The sequence below is a fragment of the Cyprinus carpio genome, chromosome B5, assembly GCF_018340385.1.
Source record: "Cyprinus carpio isolate SPL01 chromosome B5, ASM1834038v1, whole genome shotgun sequence".
In the NCBI taxonomy this organism is placed as follows: Eukaryota; Metazoa; Chordata; class Actinopteri; order Cypriniformes; family Cyprinidae; genus Cyprinus; species Cyprinus carpio.
The window spans coordinates 28,342,425-28,364,768 of NC_056601.1; the positions used below are offsets into that span (position 1 = coordinate 28,342,425).

General features: G+C 37.6%; 1 protein-coding gene across 6 annotated transcripts in view; it reads left to right on the plus strand.

The window, feature by feature from the left end:
- The window catches only part of rgs3a (regulator of G protein signaling 3a), a 152,467-nt gene that overhangs the window by 62,568 nt on the left and 67,555 nt on the right, over positions 1-22,344 (plus strand). For 4 of the 6 annotated variants that reach the window (XM_042723062.1, XM_042723064.1, XM_042723063.1 and 1 more), the window contains one exon: positions 14,685-14,816. In XM_042723062.1, coding sequence (XP_042578996.1) covers positions 14,685-14,816 — 132 coding nt within the window. Of the gene's footprint in view, positions 1-2,334; positions 2,354-9,160; positions 9,314-14,684; positions 14,817-22,344 lie in introns of those variants that run through there. The other 2 variants (XM_042723069.1, XM_042723066.1) reach the window with 2 other exon arrangements.

Here is a 22,344-nt window from a genome sequence, read left to right on the forward strand (position 1 = left end):
TCCAGGAACAGGGTTAAGAACCACTGATCTATTAGATCGATCAGGAAAAGGCATCTGTTGAGTTGTGTAATGGATACTAGCAGGCTCCATCCCTGAGTAACATAATGCAAGACTTTAATTTGATTCTTCTTTCTCCCGTGTCTCCATGCTCGCTCATAATTGTAGCAGATGTCATTGGCCAGAGTGAGAAAGAGAAATCTGCCCCCCCAAAAGAAAAAAAAAAAACTTAAGAGGAAAATCTTATGTGTCTGTATGTTTTTCACTCATTCCTGTCTTCCTTGTGCAGTCAGTTATTAAATAAAACTGCATCCATTTTGAGGAAGAACATACTGATTGCAAACTATTTAAATCTTTGCGTCCTGTTCACACTTAATGAGGATGATCACTTAAAACATTTATTATTGATTAGAATAAATGGTTAAACTTTACAAAAAGCTTCCATTTGTTAACTATGCATACATTATTAAAATAAAAAGCTGTATCTGTTAATATTATTTAATGGACATCAGATAACATTGACCAGCAACTAATTAAGAACCACTACTCTAGATGATGCAGGCTGATAGGTCCTTTACATGCAATCTCCTAGCAATCACATAATTTACTTAATGGCACAAGCTGACTGGCCTTTGCTGTTTCTACAGCCAATGAGCTTGCTAGTGCAACATTTTTAATGTAACATTTTAATATCTGGTCCTGGAGCACACTCTTCCTAAGTTCATCTGAAACCCTCCACCTCCCCCAGCTCCACCTGTCTAGATCTGCTGTGGGATTCATGTATTCCTATTTAGGCAAAGATAGAAAGAAATCTGGGAGAAAAATTTTAATACTAATTTGTAGAGGACAGTCCAGTCCTTATATTCAGTAATGGCTTTTATCCCCTTCCATGTTATTTATGCTTATGCCTTTTTTTCAGTTCTCTCTTGACATTACTGTCAAGTTCTGTCAAGCATCCTGTTCTTTGAGCAGAGACTGTACCTTCTCGCTATGGGTTTTGGTTAGGGAACACTCATGGTTTTGTTTGTTAAACCGGTCTCAAATATGAGTGTCATATCAGCCAGCTCAACATGAAAAGAACTACTGAGTGCACCTTAAAATACCAGAGTGAAACCGGTGTCCTCTTTATTCGTTACCTAGCTACAGAGGTAAACAGCTCCAGCTAGCACTCAAATTGATGACGGGAACATAACATGATTCCCGGCCTACATAATACATTATGACACAAACCTTGCAGAGGCATGCAGAAAGGGATAGAATTGAATTTTGTTTTGAGCAACTGAACCAAGTCTTTAATTCAAATCAGATGTACTTTCATAAGTTTTGTAGCACTCTACACGAAGGGATTCAGAAATATTAAATGTTTGTTTGTTTCACTATTTTTTTTAACCAGGCAAGTCAATTAATATTTGTTTCCTTATTTACAAAGACAACCTGACAGGACCATTTTAATTCTGCAGATTTAATTCTGACTAATTAAACAAAATTCTGACAAAATTTAACAAATTATTCCAGTCGGGAGGAGAAGCAAAAGTAAAATAAGTATGTCCATAAGCATTTTTTTCTGAGTACATTGAGAATAATAATTTGAGATGATCTAGTATGATATGTTACAGGGTGATATTGCAAAGCATTTTTAAGATACCAAAAATCTGTTAATGAATATACTGTATACAAATGAAGTTCACACCTAGTTTGTACTCAAGGCAAGCATTCAGAAGGCAGTCAAGAGTTTTATACAGGGCATTTGTGATTAATTCAACTGTGGCATGTTATAAAACATCTAAACCTTCGAGGGCAGCTCTGGCTGCATATCTGTAAACTACATCTGTCAATCAATGGCAGTATCCGAGTTTGTACAAAATGTGTGTGTTTTTTTTTATTTTTATTAAATGGTTTTGTTTGAACATATCTGTTTTGATTTAAAAAAAAAAATATATATATATATATATACTTTGGCCTGTAAATTTGTAAGATCATTCATTATCAGCCTTAAAATAAACCCTGGCTGTGAATGCAAAACAGTTGGTCATGGGTTGGATTAGCACGGATTACATAATCCAAAAGATCATCAGTTCAAAATATATTTCCTCTGACATTGACTGCAGATGTTTGAATGGAAACGAATTTACTCCTGGGCTGACATTAGCCGGCCTAGTCATTTGCCTCTCAAGGCCTGGAAAATGTGTGCATGCAGGCAGCGAGTGGGAGTGCCACTTCCCCACCCCCTGACTCTCAGATGCTGCGCGGTCCTGAGCGCTGTGTGTACGCTGCCACTTGCCTGTAAAACACAGCCACTGTGTGCTTGCATTGATCCCTTCACACCAGGCTGGCTGCTGAGGATCTGCAGAAGGGGGTAAGATGCATACTGTTGGTTTTCATGTGCTTAGGACGTGTTTTTCTTGGAAAAATGTAGACTGGTCAGATACTATATGGAGGTTGTTAAGGCTCAAACTGAGTTTACAGTTCAGAAACGGGAGCAATTTCTGTATGAAAACTGATACTAATTGTGGGTATTTTACATTTGTAAAATCTTAACTTGTTTAGTTATAAAATGCTTTCTTAACCAGAAGTGGTTTTGTTTTTGCACTGGCCATAGTTAGTGTTTGGTTATACCTTGAACAACACACACACCCTTAGAATTGAATTTGTTTTGTGCTACAAATAACCTCAAATCTTGTGGTTTGCTGTTTTCTACTTATTTATGAGATTTTCATTCTTGGCTAATCCATAAACCGACACTGATGGAGGGACTTTAGTGGTATCTAGAGAATAGAAAATCTCTGTGATTTTTCTGGCACCACTTATATTTTCTTCACTAATTTTTAGTTTACCTTAAAAGCAGCTGGCATAAAATGAAAACAAATTAATCTTTATACTCACAGTAACTTTTTCTGTAAAATTAACTTTAGCTTTAAACTTAGAAATTTTATTTGTTATTTTTACACATTACACCTTTTTTATTTAGTTTTACAGTGTGTATCTATAAAAAAACAAAAACAAACAAAAAAAAAAACTGTAAATTTACCTCAAGGTTAGCAGACTTCTCATGCCATGCTGCAGATAAACATGGTGAGATGATGGCAATTATTATTATTTTTTGTACTAAGTCACTTGTTGAGACTATTTGCTGGGACTCTCTTTTAATTTTTCTACTAAATTGTGCTCACTCACTATCCCTCCCTTCAGCCACTCAAATATCTATTACCCAGAATTCAAAAACAGCTTAAGGGTTAAAAATGTTCCAGTGCTTTTTTGCTGTTCCCTGTGCTGTACTCAGAAGCATTAGTGTAATAAATGGATTTGATGGGCTTCTCTCATCTCAGGTCACAATCGCCAAGCACCCCACAAGTATGGTAGCAAGCAGTCTAGTTATTTTAACATCAGGCCTAGAAGCCCTAACCCAGATTTAAACAAGACAGAGTTGGAACACAGGAAGAGTGAGAGTGCAGCAGCATCAGATATAAATTTTTTTCTCTTTTTCGCTCTTTGAATCTAACTAAATTACATTATTACATTGCATAACATTCAGTAGTGTGACAGTAGATCAGTTCTTTTAGACATGTAGAGGTCTAGCATGCCTGAATGCTTAACTTACCAACTACCTTACTAACTATTAATAAGCAATAATTAGGAATGTACTAAGGAAAAAAGTCATAGTTAATAGTTAGTTAATAGTCAGAATTGGACATTGAAATAAAGTGTGACCAAAATATATAAATAGTGCCTGTAGCTTGGCCAACACTGATGCACTCAACACTCATTTTTGAAACACTTTGTGACTGAAAGTAGCAGATTATGAGGCCCTGATTGCTTAGTGGTAAAAGGCAACAATCCACTGCTCTGCAGTGTCAGTAAATGGGTAGTCATAAATATAATCTTGGTAAGACGAGTGTTTGACAGCATTAATTATTCATTGTGTTCTGAGACTGTAATCCATCCATAACATCCAAGCATAGTTCAATAAACAGCTCTATTCTCCTGGGCATCTTTTTACAGTTCACTCAGCCTTTAGTGCACTGATATATTACAGCTGGCTCTGTTTTTATGTATTTATTTATTTATTTTTCTTCCTTGGTGTGTGTTTTCAGGAAAGTGTGTGGTTATTGGATTCTATGGCCCTTGTCAGCAAATTTGCCAGGTTTATGGTTGCCATCTGTAGTGCTGTGGCAGTCTTCTCTGCTCCACTTGAAATGTTCTGAAAACAGTTTTGCCCTGTTTCTACCTTTAAAGTGATACTGAAACCAAGTTTCCAAAAAATTTTTAAGTTATAAAATGTGCACACCCTTAGCTAATACCTGTTTGAAGCACCATTGTATTTATTACAACAGACAATCTTCTTGAATAAGAATCTGTCAACTTAGCACATCTTGAGTTGTCAATTTCCCTGCATATGACCCAAGATACTGGGGTATGCCCCTGAACCTTGTGCCCCTACATAGAACAAGCGGTTCAGAGAATTGGATGAATGGATTTGTCAATTTTTTCCCACTCTTCCTTGTAAAAGAGCTCCAGATCGATTAAATCTCTTGTCTACAACCCTCTTCAAGTCATTCCAATAGTTGTTTGATTGGATTTGGTCCTGGGTTCTTACTCAGCTGTTGCAAAACATTTTTCGGTAACACTTTATAATAACTTTCATTAATAAATCATTAACAAACATTATATAACGCTTAATGGATCATTAGTTAATACACTGAACAAAATTATAAATGCAACACTTTTGTTTTTTCCCCCATTTTTCATGAGCTGAACTCAAAGATCTAAGACTTTTTCTATGCACACAAAAGGCCTATTTCTCTCAAAATATTGTTCACAAATCTGTCTTAATCTTTGTCATTGAGCACTTCTCTTTTGCCGAGATAATCCATCCACCTCACAGGTGTGGCATATCAAGATGCTGATTAGACAGCATGATTATTGCACAGGTGTGCCTTAGGCTGGTCACAATAAAAGGCCACTCTAAAATGTGCAGTTTTATCACACAGCACAATGCAACAGATGTCGCAAGTTTTGATGGAGCGTGCAATTGGCATGCTGACTGCAGGAATGTCCACCAGAGCTGTTGCCCGTGAATTGAATGTTCATTTCTCTACCATAAGCCGTCTCCAAAGGTGTTTCAGAGAATTTGGCAGTACATCCAACCGGCCTCACAACCGCAGACCATGTGTAACCACACCAGCCCAAGACCTCCACATCCAGCATCTTCACCTCCAAGATCGTCTGAGACCAGCCACCCGGACAGCTGCTGCAACAATTGAACACAGGTGCATTTTATTGATGGCATTTTGAATGCACGGAGATACCGTGATGAGATCCTGAGGCCCATTGTTGTGCCATTCTTCCACAACCATCACCTTACGTTGCAGCAAGATAATGCACAGCCCCATGTTGTAAGGATCTGTACACAATTCCTGGAAGCTGAAAACATCCCAGTTCTTGCATGGCCAGCATACTCACCGGACATGTCACCCATTGAGAATGTTTGGGATGCTCTGGATCTGCATATATGACAGCGTGTTCCAGTTCCTGCCAATATCCATCAACTTCGCACAGCCATTGAAGAGGAGTGGACCAACATTCCACAGGCCACAATCAACAACTTGATCAACTGGTGGTCACACCAGATACTGACTGATTTTCGGACCCCCCAGACTCCCCAATACAGTAAAACTGCACATTTTAGAGTGGCCTGTGCAATAATCATGCTGTCTAATCAGCATCTTGATATGCCACACCTGTGAGGTGGATGGATTATCTTGGCAAAGGAGAAGTGCTTACTAACATAGATTTAGACAGATTTGTGAATAATATTTGAGAGAAATAGGAATTTTGTGTACATAGAATTTATTCAGCTCAGGAAAAATGGGGGCAAAAACAAAAGTGTTGCGTATTTTTTCAAAGAGTTAGAAACATGAGATAATGTGCTTGTTAATGTTTGCTAATAAATGTATTAAATATTAGATTATGTCCAAACAGATCATTATTTCATGTAAGTTAAAATGCTTACAAATGGCATTAAACTTTCAGTTCCATATGATCAAGCACTTGTTGAAAATCTACAAATGATTTTTACAGATGTTATAAAATTATTAAAAGCTTGTGTTAATGCACAACACATTAGCAGCTAGTGAGGTGCGATACGAGTAAGGTTAGGGACAGGTTTGGTGGTATGGGTAGGTTTAAGGGTTGGTTAAGAGGTCAGAAATGTACAGGGGTCAGTTTGATTATTATATTGGAACACGGTTCAATCTGTTTATATTACATTGTTTTGAAATATGAACAAGTATTTTCTTTTAAAAATGATTTGTTTTCTCCTGTTTATTTATGATTCAAGGAATATCCTGTTTAATGATATACTGAAGAGTAGTTTACTAATGTGAGTGAGGCAATAAAATCTTTTTTTTTTTGCACCAAAATTACAATCTGTTGTGTCTTTAGCAAGCATTTAGCTAAACTTAACCAACCACCCTTTACACAACCCTTGTTACATTAGGTAAAAGTCCAATGCCCATAAAGATACTAAATGATTAGTAGGCCTAATCGTTTTTAAACATTTACAAATGATGAATAGTTTTCAATTTAGATTGAGTACTGCAAAAACATAAACAAATGATTAATAAATGATTAGTAAAGATGTGTTAATAGGGTAAATTCTGGTCTTTCAGGACACTTTTTGTGTATTAATGATTAGTAAACATTTATAAGCATTTGCAATGGATGAATATCCACTTTAGATTGGGTACTGCAAAAACGTGAACAAATAATTAATATAGTATTTGTTAAGATGATTAAATAGAGGTCTACACCACAAACAAAGACCCACAAATGAAAATCATATGAACTGAAAGTTTACTGACATTTGTAAGCATTTCAGTTTACGTTAAATAATCATATGTCAATCATTAGGTAATATTTAGTAAGTTAACATTAGTAGTAAACATTAAAAAGAACATTTCATATATCAAGCTATGTGAATATATATTAACTAATGACCTGTTAAGCATTATATAATGTTTGTTAATGATTTATAAATGAAAGTTATGATAAAGTGTCACCCATTTTTCTTCTGAAACCCTTCCCATTCTGACCTAGAAATGTGTTTGGGTTTATGGTCAAGCTGATATCTGAAATTCATATTCATCTTCAGCTTTGAAATGGAGGCCAGCTGGTTTTATGCCATAATGTATTTGGCACTATCCAATGTTCCTTCTATCTTACAGCCATATAGCATGATGCTTGCACCACCATGATTCAGCATGGGTATGGTGTTGTTTGAGTGATTAGTTTTCTTGTTTTTGATCCAAACATTTTGGACAAAATTATGGTTTCAACTTGGTTTCATCAGACCATAAATCTAAAAATTTGGTGTAGCTTCTATGGTTTTCCTGTGCTCCAGTCAGTACCGCCGCTCCCTATATGCAGAGTACGCAGTTTGCGTTGGGTACCAACTCCCAGGGGGGCACCATCCCAGTTGCTCAAAAAAATTTAAATAAAATAAAACAAAAAACGAAAAAAACTTCCGTTCTATATTAATATTTACAATTAAATAATTATATGTATAGTTATTAAAAAATATTTTATGATGAACGCAGTAGGCAGTATAAGCACACGTGATGCACCATTACCGCATCTGCGCCCACGCTCGCTCTCACCTCATGTGAGAATACAAATGCGGTTGAATACAAATGATCATCATAATTAATGGACAACTAGGCTATATCAGGGAAAAGACATTAGCGCAGTCCAGTGCAGAGAAAAGAAAAAGAAAAAAGCCTGAGATGAAGCCTATGCATCACTTTTAGGTAACTATGTTCATAATCCTGTGAAACTTTTTTGACTGTTGATGTTAGTAACGTGTTTTAATGTCGGTAATAATTTCACCACCACCAACAACGCATCTGACTTAATATTCTAGTTTCCATGACCTAAAATCTATTATATAAATCTATGAGGCAATATATGGTACTGTATATGGCTTAAATATGGTTTCATTGAATAACACTGTTAAAATACATAATGTAATACAAAATAAACAATTAACATTATTACAAATGCCTGCAAAGGGACCAAAGGCCTGATAATTGCTGTTGTTACTTACAGGACGATCAAATCCTTGTTTAAAGGGGTCATATGATGGTGCTAAAAAGAACATTATTTGGTGTATTTGGTGTAATGCAATGTGTTCATGTGGTTTACAATTTTTTCCATATAATCTACATTATTGTTTCTCCTTTTTGCCCCGTCTTCTGAAACACATCGATTTTTACAAATCTTATCGGTCTGAAAAGCGAGGTGTGCACAGTGCATTGTGATTGGCCGAATGCCTCAAGCGTGTGACGGAAATGTTACGTCCCTTAACATACTATGACGTCTCCCAGGCCAGCAGCACAAGACTCAGTCCAGCTGCTCTGATCGTGCACATCCCTTCATCGGGTCTCTTTTAGCAGTTCAGTCAATGTACTGTTAGGAGTAACTGAATAACTCGGGATATTGGTTTATTTCGTGTCAGAGGGAGTGTAAGGCACATTTATAAACCGAATAACTTAAGTTATTTGTGGATCAGTGTGTACTGGAGACGCGAACCGTTTCAAAAGATTCAGTTCGATTTGGTGAACTGGTTCTACCGGTTCACTAAGAAAATCCGGTTGCATAGAAAGATTCGTTCGCGATCCGGACATCACTAAACGAGACAAAACAAATAAAACCCATTACAAACGAGGCATTTGTTGCATCTAGTGGGGACATAATTACTGATTATAATGACTTAAACTGTCTTTTTACACATTGCATTGCGTATCGTGCTGCGTAAACATAAAACTATGTCTCCATGTCACATAAAACCGGTACTCCCCTGCCCACCCTTCAAGAACTGTATACATCCAGAGTGTATAAATAATACAATTGAATTACAATTAATTTACTTTTATATTTGATTGAAGTTCTGTTTTGACCCCTTATAATACAGTAGGTGTTTTTCATTTTATTTTATTTATTTATTGAGGGAGGGGGCACAACAATACTATTCCGCTTAGGGCACCCATTTGGCCCTGGCACCAGTTTTCATTTATTTATTTATTTATTATTATTATTTAATAAAGACTGCTACATTGAAATCCTTGCTTCAGATCTTTTCTTTTGCCTGCACCAACCCTTGACAGAATAACTGACCCTGATAATGGATCTAGCAGCAACCACCATCCACCTGAAGGACCAGCTACTCTCCCTTCACCAGGATGGCTGCCCACTGGAGAATTATGTGAAGGAGTTCCCAAAGATTAGCTCTCAGATGCCCTGGAATGATGGTACTCTCAAGGTCTGTTTCTGGAGTGTGTAAGACAATTTGCTGTTTGTACTGATGCCAGCTGGAGACACATATACACTGTGGCTAAGTAAATCCTGCATTACCACTCATGAAGTGGAATAGAACAACATCACAGATTGGCCACCGTTTCTTCAGTCAACTCCAGTTCTCTGGGTGTTGTGAATCTCTATCCCAGTACTCCTCCCTGATCCATCCCCACCACTCCTCCCACCTGCTACAGACCTCAAGTCAGCAAAAAGACCCGCAATGGACCCTGTGGCCTGTCAGGGTCCCTAGGCAGTACGGACTTCTGGGTCTGCAGCTGCACCTGAGCCTGTGATTCCTTCTTCTTCACTGGGTTCCTCCATCCCTCTGGCTCTGCCATCATGCTTATTCCCTCTGGTCCAGCAACTTGGTCTCCAGCCTCCTTGACTTTGCCTTTGTCTTCCATCTCCCTGGCTCCACCCTGGACTGCACAACTTAATGCACCACTTTGGACATTCATCCCTCCAGCTCTGTCAGGGAATCCCACTCCACCATTCTGTCATGGCCTAACTTGCTGTCTCCTCTGCTGTCTTTTACTCAGGTTCCACAGTGGTCTCTTCCTCTGCTTCTTCCTACTACATTGAGATTTTCACCTGAAATCTCTCTTTCTGCACAAATCCATGACACACTCTACAGTGAAAAATTAAACGTTAAATGTCTAACTACAATGGCAATCATAGTACATTTAGTCTATATCAACATATCAGTGAATAGCATTATCATGTGGTACCATCACTGTACCACACGATAGTAGTGATGTTTGGTTCTTGAACGAATGATTCTTTTGAGCCGGTTCTCACGAAGTAACTGGTCGAGCCGGTTCACAAATTGAACTGAATAGAACTTTAGTTCCGGGTTGATGATGCAGAACGCACAGCCGAAGTAGCACGTCCAACTCAAAAAGAACCAAATGAGCTGGTTCAACCAACTGTCGAAGTTTGCAGAGGATTACAAAGAACTCAACAAGAACCGAATGAGCCATGGCGAAGTTTGCCAAAGATTACCAAAGATTCTGATAAGTGAGTTGACGAAACTGTGCAAGCCTGAGGCGCGTACTGGAAATATGCTTATTATGACTGTTATTAATTCACATTTTATTAAAACCTGCAAAAACCTTTCTGTCGAATGATGTAAATAAATTTTAAAGTAGTTTATTGTGCATGCATATTATATTTAAAGTTGCTTATGCGAAATCAAGGAGCTTATAATTATTCTTTATACTGTAGACATGTAGAACATATCTGGGTCAATAACACTTTAGGGTGCCTTTTGATGCCCTGTACATAAATAAATAATTTGCCATAATAACTTAACATAAAAATGACTATGAAAGGGTGTGTTATACTAGGCTAAGTTTTTATATTCATAACAAAAGCATTACTTGGTTCTTTAGATACATTTTCTACTTTTTTATTTTTGTGTAAGAGGATGCATGTTATTTTTCTATGCCCCATGCACTGATCATTAAATTTGAATGACAGTAGAATATTGTCAAATCATAAAATAAAAAAATAAAAAAAACATTTTCTCCTATTAATATTTTGTTAAATAAGAGATTACTCAATTTAAGTGTATTGATCATTTTGTAATAAAAACAATATTTTTAATTAATAAAAAAGAAGAGTTTGTCCATGTCCCTTGAATTGTTGTCCACCCTGTCATATTGGGGAATCTGCCCCTTTAAGAAAAGGCCATCCTCTTTAGTGACATCAGGACAACAGCTTTTTTGTCTCTTCAGTGACGGGAATTTCAACAGCTGAGGTGAATAAGTTGGTGATTTTTCAAATGACAAATTTTCTTCGTATGAGTTTGCTTACTTGATTTGCCAAAGCTTAACATGTCTGCCCTCTTGGTATAAAATATGCTAGAAGTGATTAGAGTACAGTATTACAGTATTTTCAAAATATGTAAGTTTAAATATACCAAATTCTCTTCGACAACCAGACTAACTATTTAGCTAGTCACAGTTTGTTGTAAGCTAATATGCTAACTGAAGCTCAAAATGTCCACCCTGTCAGCCACTTAGACTCATGACACATACATGACAGGGTGGACATAGCATTCATTTGCAGTTAATATTGCTAAAAACTAAAATGAATGGGGGGAGGGGGTATATCAGTGTGATTGAGGATGCCAATCGCTGGAGAGCGACAGAGCTGAGGATCGCCGTGGAGCCGGAGGCCATGACGTCAGTCAAGGTGTGTGAGCCGGCAACAACGCCTGCGACGAGGGAGAAACCACAGACGGTGAGCGCGGAGAGGAGCTCTGCCCCCTGCACTGCTGCTGAGGATTAGCTGAGTATGGTGGGGCGAAAGCGCCAAAAGGACGAGGAGAGGGTTCCAGCCTCTGAATCCAGTTCAGAGCACCCTCCAGTGCCTGCCCCTAGAAATTGCCCTCCAGTGCCCGCCCCTCGAAAATGCCCACCCTCCCACCCGCTCTTGCCTCCTCCTACGCTGTCGTCTGGCAGCCCCTCTGCTTGCCCTCAGCCCACCATCTATGCGGTGTGAGCTCCGCGGAACTGCCATCCTCCAGCGTTGCCGTGGCTGAAGTCTCCCTTGACTCCGCCTCCAGCCTCTGAGGCCTGGACTCTGCCTCAGCACGTTGACCAGTCAGCTCCACCATCGCTCCTAGCTCCCTCCTCTCTGTCGTGGCATGGCAGTCCACAAGCTCCGCCAGGCTCTCTCGTCCCTCTGGCTCCGCCTTGGTCTGGCGTTGACCATCCTGTGCCTCGGGACTCCACTCCTCTGGGTTTGCCTCATCCCTCTGTCCCTCTTGCTCCGTCAGGCTCCTTCATCCCTTCAAGCTCCACCTCAGTCCTCTGTCGCTCTGGCTCCACCGTGGCCTCCTGGATCCACATCTTTGCGTCAGTCGCCGGCGGCATCTGCTCCGCCTAGGACCTGGCTTGTTGGCTCTCTGTCTCTGCCTCAGGCTCCTCCACCACCTGCTTCGCCACTGTTGGTTTGCCCCCTGGAGTCGGTGACAATTCCTCCTCCATGGCTCCTCCCTCCATCGGCTCATTATGGCTGTGGCCTTGGTCCTGCTAGCTCTTCCTGCTCCAGGAGGATGTACCTACCAGGAGGGGGGAATAATGTCACACCCCTGGACTGTTTTTGTATTGTATGTATTGTTTGAATTTCTTTAAAAGATGACCAAATTTGAAAGCTGAGTATCAGCTTGTCCTTGTTTTCTAAAAGAGTGGCTACCTCAGAAACCAACAGCTTTAGTTTTCTGATAAAATAGCCCACCACAAGAGAACAAAGTTATTTTTTCTATTTAAATGCTGTTGCTGTTTTTTTTTAAATTAGGGGGCCAGTGTTAAAGACTCTTTCAGAATAATTGTAAAACTGCAAACAAGCTAAATGTTGTCTAAGGGACTAATGATTAGTTATATTGCAGGTTGATTTTGGGACAATTTTCGTGGCCATAGTGAAAATGCCTGTAATGTATGAAATCTGTAAATTGTTGCTCAAGATGGTGTCCTTAAAAAAGGTCTAAAGTCCTTTTAGATATGTCCAGTTCTAAAATCTCAAGATAAAGACATGTTAGCCATACAGGCCCTTAATTAAAATGTTAGGCACACAGGCCCTTAAAATAGTCTTCTCTCTAACTGCAGACTGATCTGCAGTAAGAAAGAAGGAAACCTACTGAATGAAAAATACCTATTCTCCCTATTTTGTTTAATATTATTTAATGTGTAATCAGTTAAGTCTCTGACTGCATCATAAAAATGTCCCATGTGCTCTGACAGTCATCCTGATGTACCACAGCCAGTCTTCCTGGTTCAGGGACTCTGGTCTGTGGCTGGATGAAGAGACCAGCAGCAGCTGGGAAATATTGGAACTGAAGTCTCTTGGTCCCTGAGGCTACCAGATGCAGCACATATCTGAGCTGAAGATCTGGCTGATAGTTGTCCAGGAACACATTTCTGGAATTGTATGTCCCCAGTTACTCTGTTTTGTGGTGGAGGCTGTGTGAATTTGCTAATCTTTTGTCATCTCAGTGGAATTGTTGAATGTTTGATGACTTTTTTTTAGAGTCCTATTTCATAAACCCCATTTCATGTAAAATTATGTAACCATTTTTTAAAGTGTCAGTCAAAGCATCACAACATGAGTTCAGATGAATATTTCTTATGTTATGGGACATACAGTTATGGTGATTTAAAAAAGAGATCATCCAAAAATGAAAACCTGTCATCCATACATCACTGTCCACTTCCGTTGTTTGCAAAAGAAGGATTCTTCTTCCTAACATTTCCTTTTGTTAAAATGAGGAAAATTATACAGAGCTGGAATAAAATTGTGTAAATGATGACAAAATTTCAATTTGGGGAAACTTTTCAATAAATTTTTTAATGCCTCTCAAGAATGACATCATCATTACCGGCTATATGCAGCTTTGGTCTAAGGCTGAGACTGATGGTTTCAGGCCACTTTATTAAGTTGAAATGATGGATCGAACAGAATGACTTATATTGATTTTGGTGCTAGACTGAGAAGCCACTGTTTCTCATCATTTCTCACACAATAACAGCAGCTTCCTCCTAGGTTTTGTTTCTTTTCTGTCTGACAATGAGACATAAATGCTATCACCCATGCTTAACTTCATCCATGACCTATGAACACATAATCTTTAAGATGTGTTTAAACCTGGTGCACTGTGGTACCCTAAAATAAAAATAAAAATAATTGATTGATCGATTAAAATTGACTTTGGCTATTTTTCTCAGAACTGAGTTTTCACCTCCGAATTGTAACTTTTTCCAGTAGAATTATGAGTTAACATATTGCAGTTCTAAGAGAAAAGGCCAGAATTATGTTTGTTTGTGTGTATATATATATATATCACATTCTGGCCTTTACTCTTAGAGCTGCAATATGTTAACTTGGGTATACACACACATTCAAATGCATGAAGAAATAAACTAGAAATGAATGATATTTTATTGAAAATGTAAGTAGTAAGTAATTTAAAGGTAATGAAAATAATGATCTTGTGTCAGTTAGCATTGTTATGACAGCATCCTTCTGTGACAAGTGTATAAATCAGTAAAGTGCACAGTTGGGGTCTTAAGATGTCTTTTATTAACAAAATGGATTATACCCATATCTCTAATCACTTCTGGCAGATCTTGAAATGTTATTAAGAGACACAAACAAATAAAAGCTTTTCTCTTACCACAGAGAAAAAAAAGCCTGGCTTCTCTTAGCTTCTCTGCACTACAAACAAAACAAGTCAAGTGATGTTTTTTTACTTCACTTGACCGAACCCCTTAAACATTTGCATGCTACAATATTAATCTCTCTCTCTCTCTCTCTCTCTGTATGTGTCTCAACAGAAATGTGATTGTCTTCTGAGTCTGGAAGCAAATTCCCTGGAGCAAAAATCAAGAGTGTGTCAGTGTTTGAGCGAGAACATCAAAAAACAGCTACAGCTGCACACAAGACATACTTTCTGCCCACCTCAGCAGGTACAGTACATGCTTGCTTTTTCTCTGGATTTACTTATGACTCAACAATATGGGCCTGACAGAACGTTTGTCATTGAGAATGCTGTTGTTGCCTTGTAAGCTTCTTAGGTATTGTCTACATACTTATTAGGTCATCTGGTTAAGTATGCGGTTTTGGCAACATACTGTACTCATTAGGTCATTGGGTAAGGGCAAGATGCTTGTTGCTTAAGGCACTGAGAACATTTTGTGTTGGGGGATATTGGCATGTGGTTTGTCAATATTATCTTTGACGAGAATGGTCCTGACAGAAATCAAGCATAGCGTTAGTTCTGGCAATTCATGCGGTCATCAGCTGACTCTGAGCTAATCTATGTCTACCTATAATAATAATAATAATAATAATAATAATAATAATAATAATAATAATAATAATAATAAATACATTTTATTTAGAGACGCCTTTCAGGGCACTCAAGGACACTGTACAGTTGAGTGATGATGATAGAATCAAAACAATAATACAACAAACAATTATTGACATTAAATAATTTAAAATCGATCAGAGAAAGCTAATTTAAACAAGTTTTAAGACATGATTTAAAAGTAGTCAGACAGTTACTTTCTTGTATAGATTGTGGAAGAGAATTCCAAAGATTAGGAGCAGCACAACTAAATGCCCTAGACCCCATAGTGGCTAAACAAACAGAAGGTACAACAAGGGAAAAAGATGAAGAAGATCTGAGAGTACGCTTCGGAATGTAAATATGAAGCAAATCAGAGAGATATTGTGGTGCATAATTATACAGAGCTTTAAAAGTGAGAAGTAAAATATTATAATCTACTCAATATTTAACAGGAAGCCAGTGAAGTTGGTAGAGAACTGGAGTGATATGCTCGATAGAGGAGGTTCTAGTAAACAGCGTTTTAAATCATGGCGGGTGTGGGCATTTTCGAACGCGTCTGGCCAATCAATGTATATTTGCGTCACGTGTAGTAGCAGTTGACGCTTCAAACTCTAGAGAACATTTGATCGGACAGATAGTTTGAAGTGCAGGGTGATGTAATCAAATTCGTTGATCCTTATTGGCAGTTTTGAATGCTTATATCTTGTACATTTTTTCATTGTTTTGGAGCACGCTAGCTACGTTAAGGCTAACATATTCATACTAAAAGCCAAAAAAATTTTTTTTTGGATTTCATGGGGACTTTAAAGAGCAAGCATGTTCCTAATACAACTACAGCTTAAGACTTGCATGTTCCTAATACACTATACAGATTTAAGAACAAGCATGTTTCCAATACAACTAAATAGAACAAGCTCATCAGGTACTTGAACAGAATCACACTGAGCTGACTTCAACTGAGCAACAAGTCTTACAACCGATATATTGTCAATATGATCACGTTAGCCTAGCACGAGCATTTTACTGAAAAACGTCTAATAAGCCTAAGTAGTGTGGATAACCTGAGAGTAGGGCTGCACGATTAATCGCATGCATTTGTCATGCGTGTCTCATCAGTAAAGCTGGTTCCGTGATTAGCGGTAAATATCCGTCACCTGTTTTCAAATGCACCGGGAGTTCATACACAGAGCCGTAGTTCACTGACAAGCTACGCAATATCGTGTTCATAATCGAATGCGATTAATCTCAATTATGAACAGAATATTGCGTAGCTTGTCAGTGAACTACGGCTCTGTGTATTAACTGCCGCTCCCGTTTGAAAACAGGTGACAGACATTTACCGCTAATCACGGAACCGGCTTTACTGATGAGACACGCATGACAAATGCATGCGATTAATCGTGCAGCCCTACCTGAGAGCATTAAAAAGGAACTTATCTTAGCTTGTGAAGACATTCAGAGACAAATGGAGAATGAAACAAAGCCAGCTGTGATGTGGATGCTTGATCTCTTGTTCTTGAGTCAGTCACACTAGTAAAACCATGTCCATGTCAATAATGCAGCAAAGTCAAACAATGCTAACTCAGTCACTTACAATCAGACAGCTTATGATCAAAGCGGCAAGAAGTTTCCAACCTAAATTATTCTGAGGTGAAGTCCATTCCCGATTGCACAATTTCTCATCTATGTATTGAATTGCGAATTGTCAAAAAAAATTACATTTTTGGATGAACTGTTCCTTTAAGGCCTTTGGTCTCTCCATTTTCAGGGTCACACACTCAATGACTGCATGAGTACGGGTGACTCAAGATTACTGTCAGCGTAATGAAGGCTGCAGGGAAATTGTTCTGAAGTGCTGACATCTGTTGTACTACTAGCTGTCAGTCCATAGACATCACAGTCTGTGGCACAATTTTCACTCTGAACAGCATGAACTAACTGGGTAATAATCTCTTTCTGGATCGTGTTGCTCATCCAATCGTCTCCTATTATCACTCATTCTCTTTCCATACGCAGATTGTAGGTACAGTACATTTCAATATCAACATGTACAGCATCAACTAGAAAAGCTTTAATATTGCTTTGTTCATCACACAAAGTGACCATATTGCTTCAGACTTGGATTAAACTACTGGTTATTTTTTGGAGCTGTATGATGTCACATGAACATAGTGGCACTCTGTTAATGATAAACAACTTTTGAGGAAACAAATGCATCAGTGAGTGAATGTTTTGACACTAAATCTGTTTGGCAAATGTTTGCAGAGACAAGTGTATAAAAGGGTAAATGTACCTTCCTTCTTGCTGATATTCGTACACCATCAAAACAAATGCTAGTATGGCCTTTTTTATGTGCTCTGAGTCTTCAGTCAACAGAACGCTGATATGGTTGGAAGTCTGTGATATTTAGTAGAAATGTCCCACATTGATTGGAACACAGAATTAGTCCAATAGGCTTTGAGTCGGATCTCGCACCTGCTATCATTTATTCCTCTGCTCTCCATTGACATGAAAGAGAAGGTGCGTGTTGATCACAGATGCTTTTATCAGCCTTTGAATCAGCTTTCACTCTTTTTCTCTTCCCCTCTTCTGTTTTATGGCTCTCTTCACCTCTCTGTTCATCCTTGTGTCTGTCTGTCTGTTTGTTTGTGGGTTTCCAGACCGGTTTTTCAAGAAGGACTCACTGCAGCTTTGAAACGAGGCGGATCAGTGTAAATGTCTGTTTGTGTGTCTTGGATATGGCTGCACTTCTCAAAGGGACCCAAAATGAGTTGCAGGTTTTTTAGACAGCATGGGGGAAAAACAATAGCAAAAGTAAATAAAATTAAGCCAGCCATAATCATGCTGTCATGATATCATTCAGTCTGGACCTTGTTTTGGTTTGCTCTTGTCCTCTATAGAGTTTGTTGTCATGGCTGTTGATTTGATTTCATTATTGAGTTCAGGTGAGTGCCATTAATTAGCTTTATTTATAGGTGTACAAGTTTGTCTGTTTCTGTTCATTGTTGTCGGGTCTTGTCTAATTTGGATGTGTTGTTGCTGGTCTCTTTATGTGGATTATTTGGCTGTGGATTTACTAAAGACTATCCCCTGCATTCATCTTTGTTCTTGTGTGTGTTCTACAACAGAGATCCATGACACATGCATTGTTAGTATAGTGAATAAAAAGACCAATCAGCTTTTAAAAGGGAGGATTAAAACCCATACCTTTTGTCACTGACGTCAAAGGTAGTGCATCCAGTCCTGGCACAAATGCATGTCACATAACCGGCCAAATTATATACAGTTGCATGATATCCTCTCATTCTTTGATTACTATGAACAAAAATACGCAATGTGATAAAATTCTTACATGATGACGAGGGTATAGCTGGGAAATTACCCAGCTTGTGAATACCTTGAATACTTCAGATTCCCTGGTCATACCAAATGTGAAATCCTTTGTAGGATGAATGAATAGAAATATAATATTTTTACAGAGGGGTCTGTCAAGTCATTTGTGTAGAGAGAATAGTGAAGTGAAGACAGCTGATGCTGCAGTGTTGGTGGTCAGTGGTGCTGTTGTGAACTTCCGTGATCAAATTTAGGCTGCCATTCAGGACACCAATTATAGAGCTTCTGAGAACTTCTAAATATGACAGCTTCCTGCCTATATAGGTCATGACAGATATTTTCCATAATATAGTGTAAGTCACCTGTTTTTTTAGCATCCGAAACATATTTATATTCCAAAGCGAAATTTCCTGAAATTAATATAATCTTAAATGTCAAAGATCATGTCAATTTTCAAATGTCCTTGAACATTGATTGGTCAAAGACTGACACGAACACAAGGGCAGCTGGATTAATGGCCAGGTGGAGACTCATGGGAAATGTAATCTAACTGTCATTTCCTTACATATATGTTTCATTTCATTGTGCGGTGTAATGATGCTATTGGTGTCTGTGGTCAACCTACAAACTCAGTGTGTTCTGTCTGTTGTCAGTGAACACAGGCTCAGTTACTGTTTGATTTATTCACTTTATTTCCCTGGCTTTTGAAGACAAAAACATTAAGAATGAGATGTTGCACTTTAATTGCATAAAACTTTCACTGTATGCATTCTCCTGTAATTCAGTTGTAAATGTTGCATTTTTGCAACTCTAACAGTTCTAATAGTCTAAAAAGTAATTTGTTATTAGAATTATTTCATACAAGCATCAGTTAACAGAGGGCAGTTACATGATGATAGTGTGTTTTTTTTTTTCAATCCAAGCAATGGCTGTATGCAATTATATTTAGCATGCTAATATACAGTATTGTTATCAACTAAATTGACTTATTCTGGTTAAACAGACTTGTTCTTGTTTTGTTGTGCATGATTGTTTAATTGCTTCAGTTTAATTAAGTTACTGAAATGTATTTTTTAAATGAACATCTCACAGTACAGTAGGTAGTGAAAGGAGTCATGGAATGTGAGAGAAATTCTGTTCTTATTTGACGTTTTAGAAGATCAAGTCATGTTAAGCAGTTTTTATGTTTTATTTGGCAACACTGTCCTCTTTGAGTTTACTTTTTAGATATATTTTCATAATGTTTACTTTATTCTTAACATTTAACTGCATATTAACTGAAGTGACAGTTCACCCAAAAATGAAAATTAATAATTTACTTACCCTCTGGTTGTTCCAATCCTGTATGAGTTTCTTTCTTCTGCAGAACACAAAAGAAAGAAATTCTTACAGGTTTGGAACAACTTGAGGGTGAATAAATGATGACTGAGAATTTTCCTTTCTTTCCTTTATTTTGAGTGAAATATCTTGTGTCTCTGGCTATACTTTTGGAACACTTAATGTTTAATGTGTGTTTCATTGTTTAATAAAGCACACGTCTCTTGTTGAACATTTTACAGCATGAGTTCATGAGTAATTCATAAGCATGCTGATGTTCTTTCTATGTATGATGTCCCAAGTTTGACATGAGGAGTTTTATGTCCAGGGATTATAGAAACATTGTTTTCTGCAGTCGTTGTTCTGTGACACTCCTGGAAGAGGCTAAAAATAACCCCCTGACCGCTCAACGCTTCTTGCATCATGCTGGACACTCAGGGACTATCTTTACCTCACAATAGCGTGTGTGCGTATACACACACACACACACACACACACTCACACACACACACACACGAGATAGAGAGTAGGTGTATGCGTATGTGTCTGTGCGTCCATATGCACACTATTGTGAGATAAAGATAGTCCCTGAGTGTGTGTAAGATGGGTTAAAGCAACTTATGAGCAGAAATACATGACTGTCAAATGATCTCCTTATGTATATATTGTGTATATATATATATATATATAGAGAGAGAGAGAGAGAGAGAGAGAGAGAGTTAACAAAAGCATATATATCTATCTGCAGCATATCTAACTCTATACATATAAGCTAATTAAAAAATGTTTTTAATTACATTGACAATGAATGAAGAACACAAGTTTCATGGTTACATAATTTAATTAGGCATTCTCATTTAATTTCTGAATGGTGCTCCACCTTATGGTGCATTCATATCATGGTTTAATATTAAATACGGGAGAGAAAAAAACAAAAAACATGAACTTGTTAAAATAATAGCAAAGGACATAATGGGTTTATGTTACATGTGATATACATTTATTTGATTTATTTAAAGTTGTTACATGAATTTTGGCATTGGTATCAGTACTGGCCACTATTAACTAGTTTCTTATTAGCATGCATATTACTAGCATTTTGACCGTTATTATGCTATTAGTACTTATAAAGCACATATTAATGCATTATTTTGCATGACCATATTTTAGATCCCTTAATCCTTAAACCCCATACCTAAATTTGACTACTACCTTACTAACTATTAATAAGCAGCAATTTTGGAGTTTACTGAGGGAAAACTCTTAGTTACTAGTAAATATGTGTTCCCTAATCTGTAGTGTTATGACATATTTTAATGTTAGGTGTGATTAATCACAGAACCTGTGCAATTATTATTTTTAATTGATTCACAGCTCTAGTGCCAAAATCACATGCAACTATGTACAAATACTAGTGAGATGAGGCTGGCAGCTCACTTAGTTTAAAACAGTGTCCAGGTAGTCTTTGTGTGAGTTCCTGCAAAAGGTTCAAATACACAAAACACAGTCAAACACACAAAACACAGTTACACAGTTTTGCTGACCATTTCTCATTTTGTTCTTTAGGAGAATGTAATGACCGAATAGAAGCTGTCCAGAGACAGATGGCTGTGCAGTAAATCCGTGTTTCTGTCATTAAAGGGATACTTAGGGATACTGTGTTAATCAATGTTAAATGTAAATGAAAACCTAAATTAAATCTGTTCATCATCGTGCGAGTGTGTCTCTTCAGAAGACTTGGATTAAGCTGCTTGATTTATATAGATTACTTTTACTTTTGGAATGGACTTTCGATGGATGGAGAGAAATCTTTCAGGTTTCTTTCAAATATATTTAATGTCGGTATTATTTTATATGTTCTGAAGATTATTGAACGTATGGGTAAATGATAATAGAATTTTCATTTTTGGGTGAACTATGTCTTTAAGACGTATCTTGATGTCTGCCTTATAAATATGAATTAGCTCTCAGTCTTTACAAATGGCCACATATACTGCACATCGACTCAATTTTCAATCATATTTAATTTCACTTCATCAGTTCTCTTGTCAAGCTTAGAACAGGAATATATTTAGCTTTTGATGGATCGTGTTTGGTTGTCTTTAAAGAGAGGGCAGTCTTTAACTACTGGACTATTCATTACTTTAATGTTATGTCAGTCCTGCATGGCAGATATGTTTTATGGTAATTAAATGTTATTTATTGTTTTCTGATGAACTGATTTTAGTAAAGAGTCTATGAGACTTTAATGACACTGATGTGCAACTGTGATTTAATGTTTATACTGTATATATCAAACAGGCTAATGCGATTTAATTCATGTACTGCAATTTAGACAATATGAACTCAATTTATTAAAAATAGATGTTGTGCATCATCCATTGGAATTGCAATTGCTTTTTCAGGCTTGTTGGAACTTTGTGTACTTTGAATGATGAATGTGACATCTTTGATTTAATCGATTATTGGAGAGCTGAAGGACTGAAGGTTTC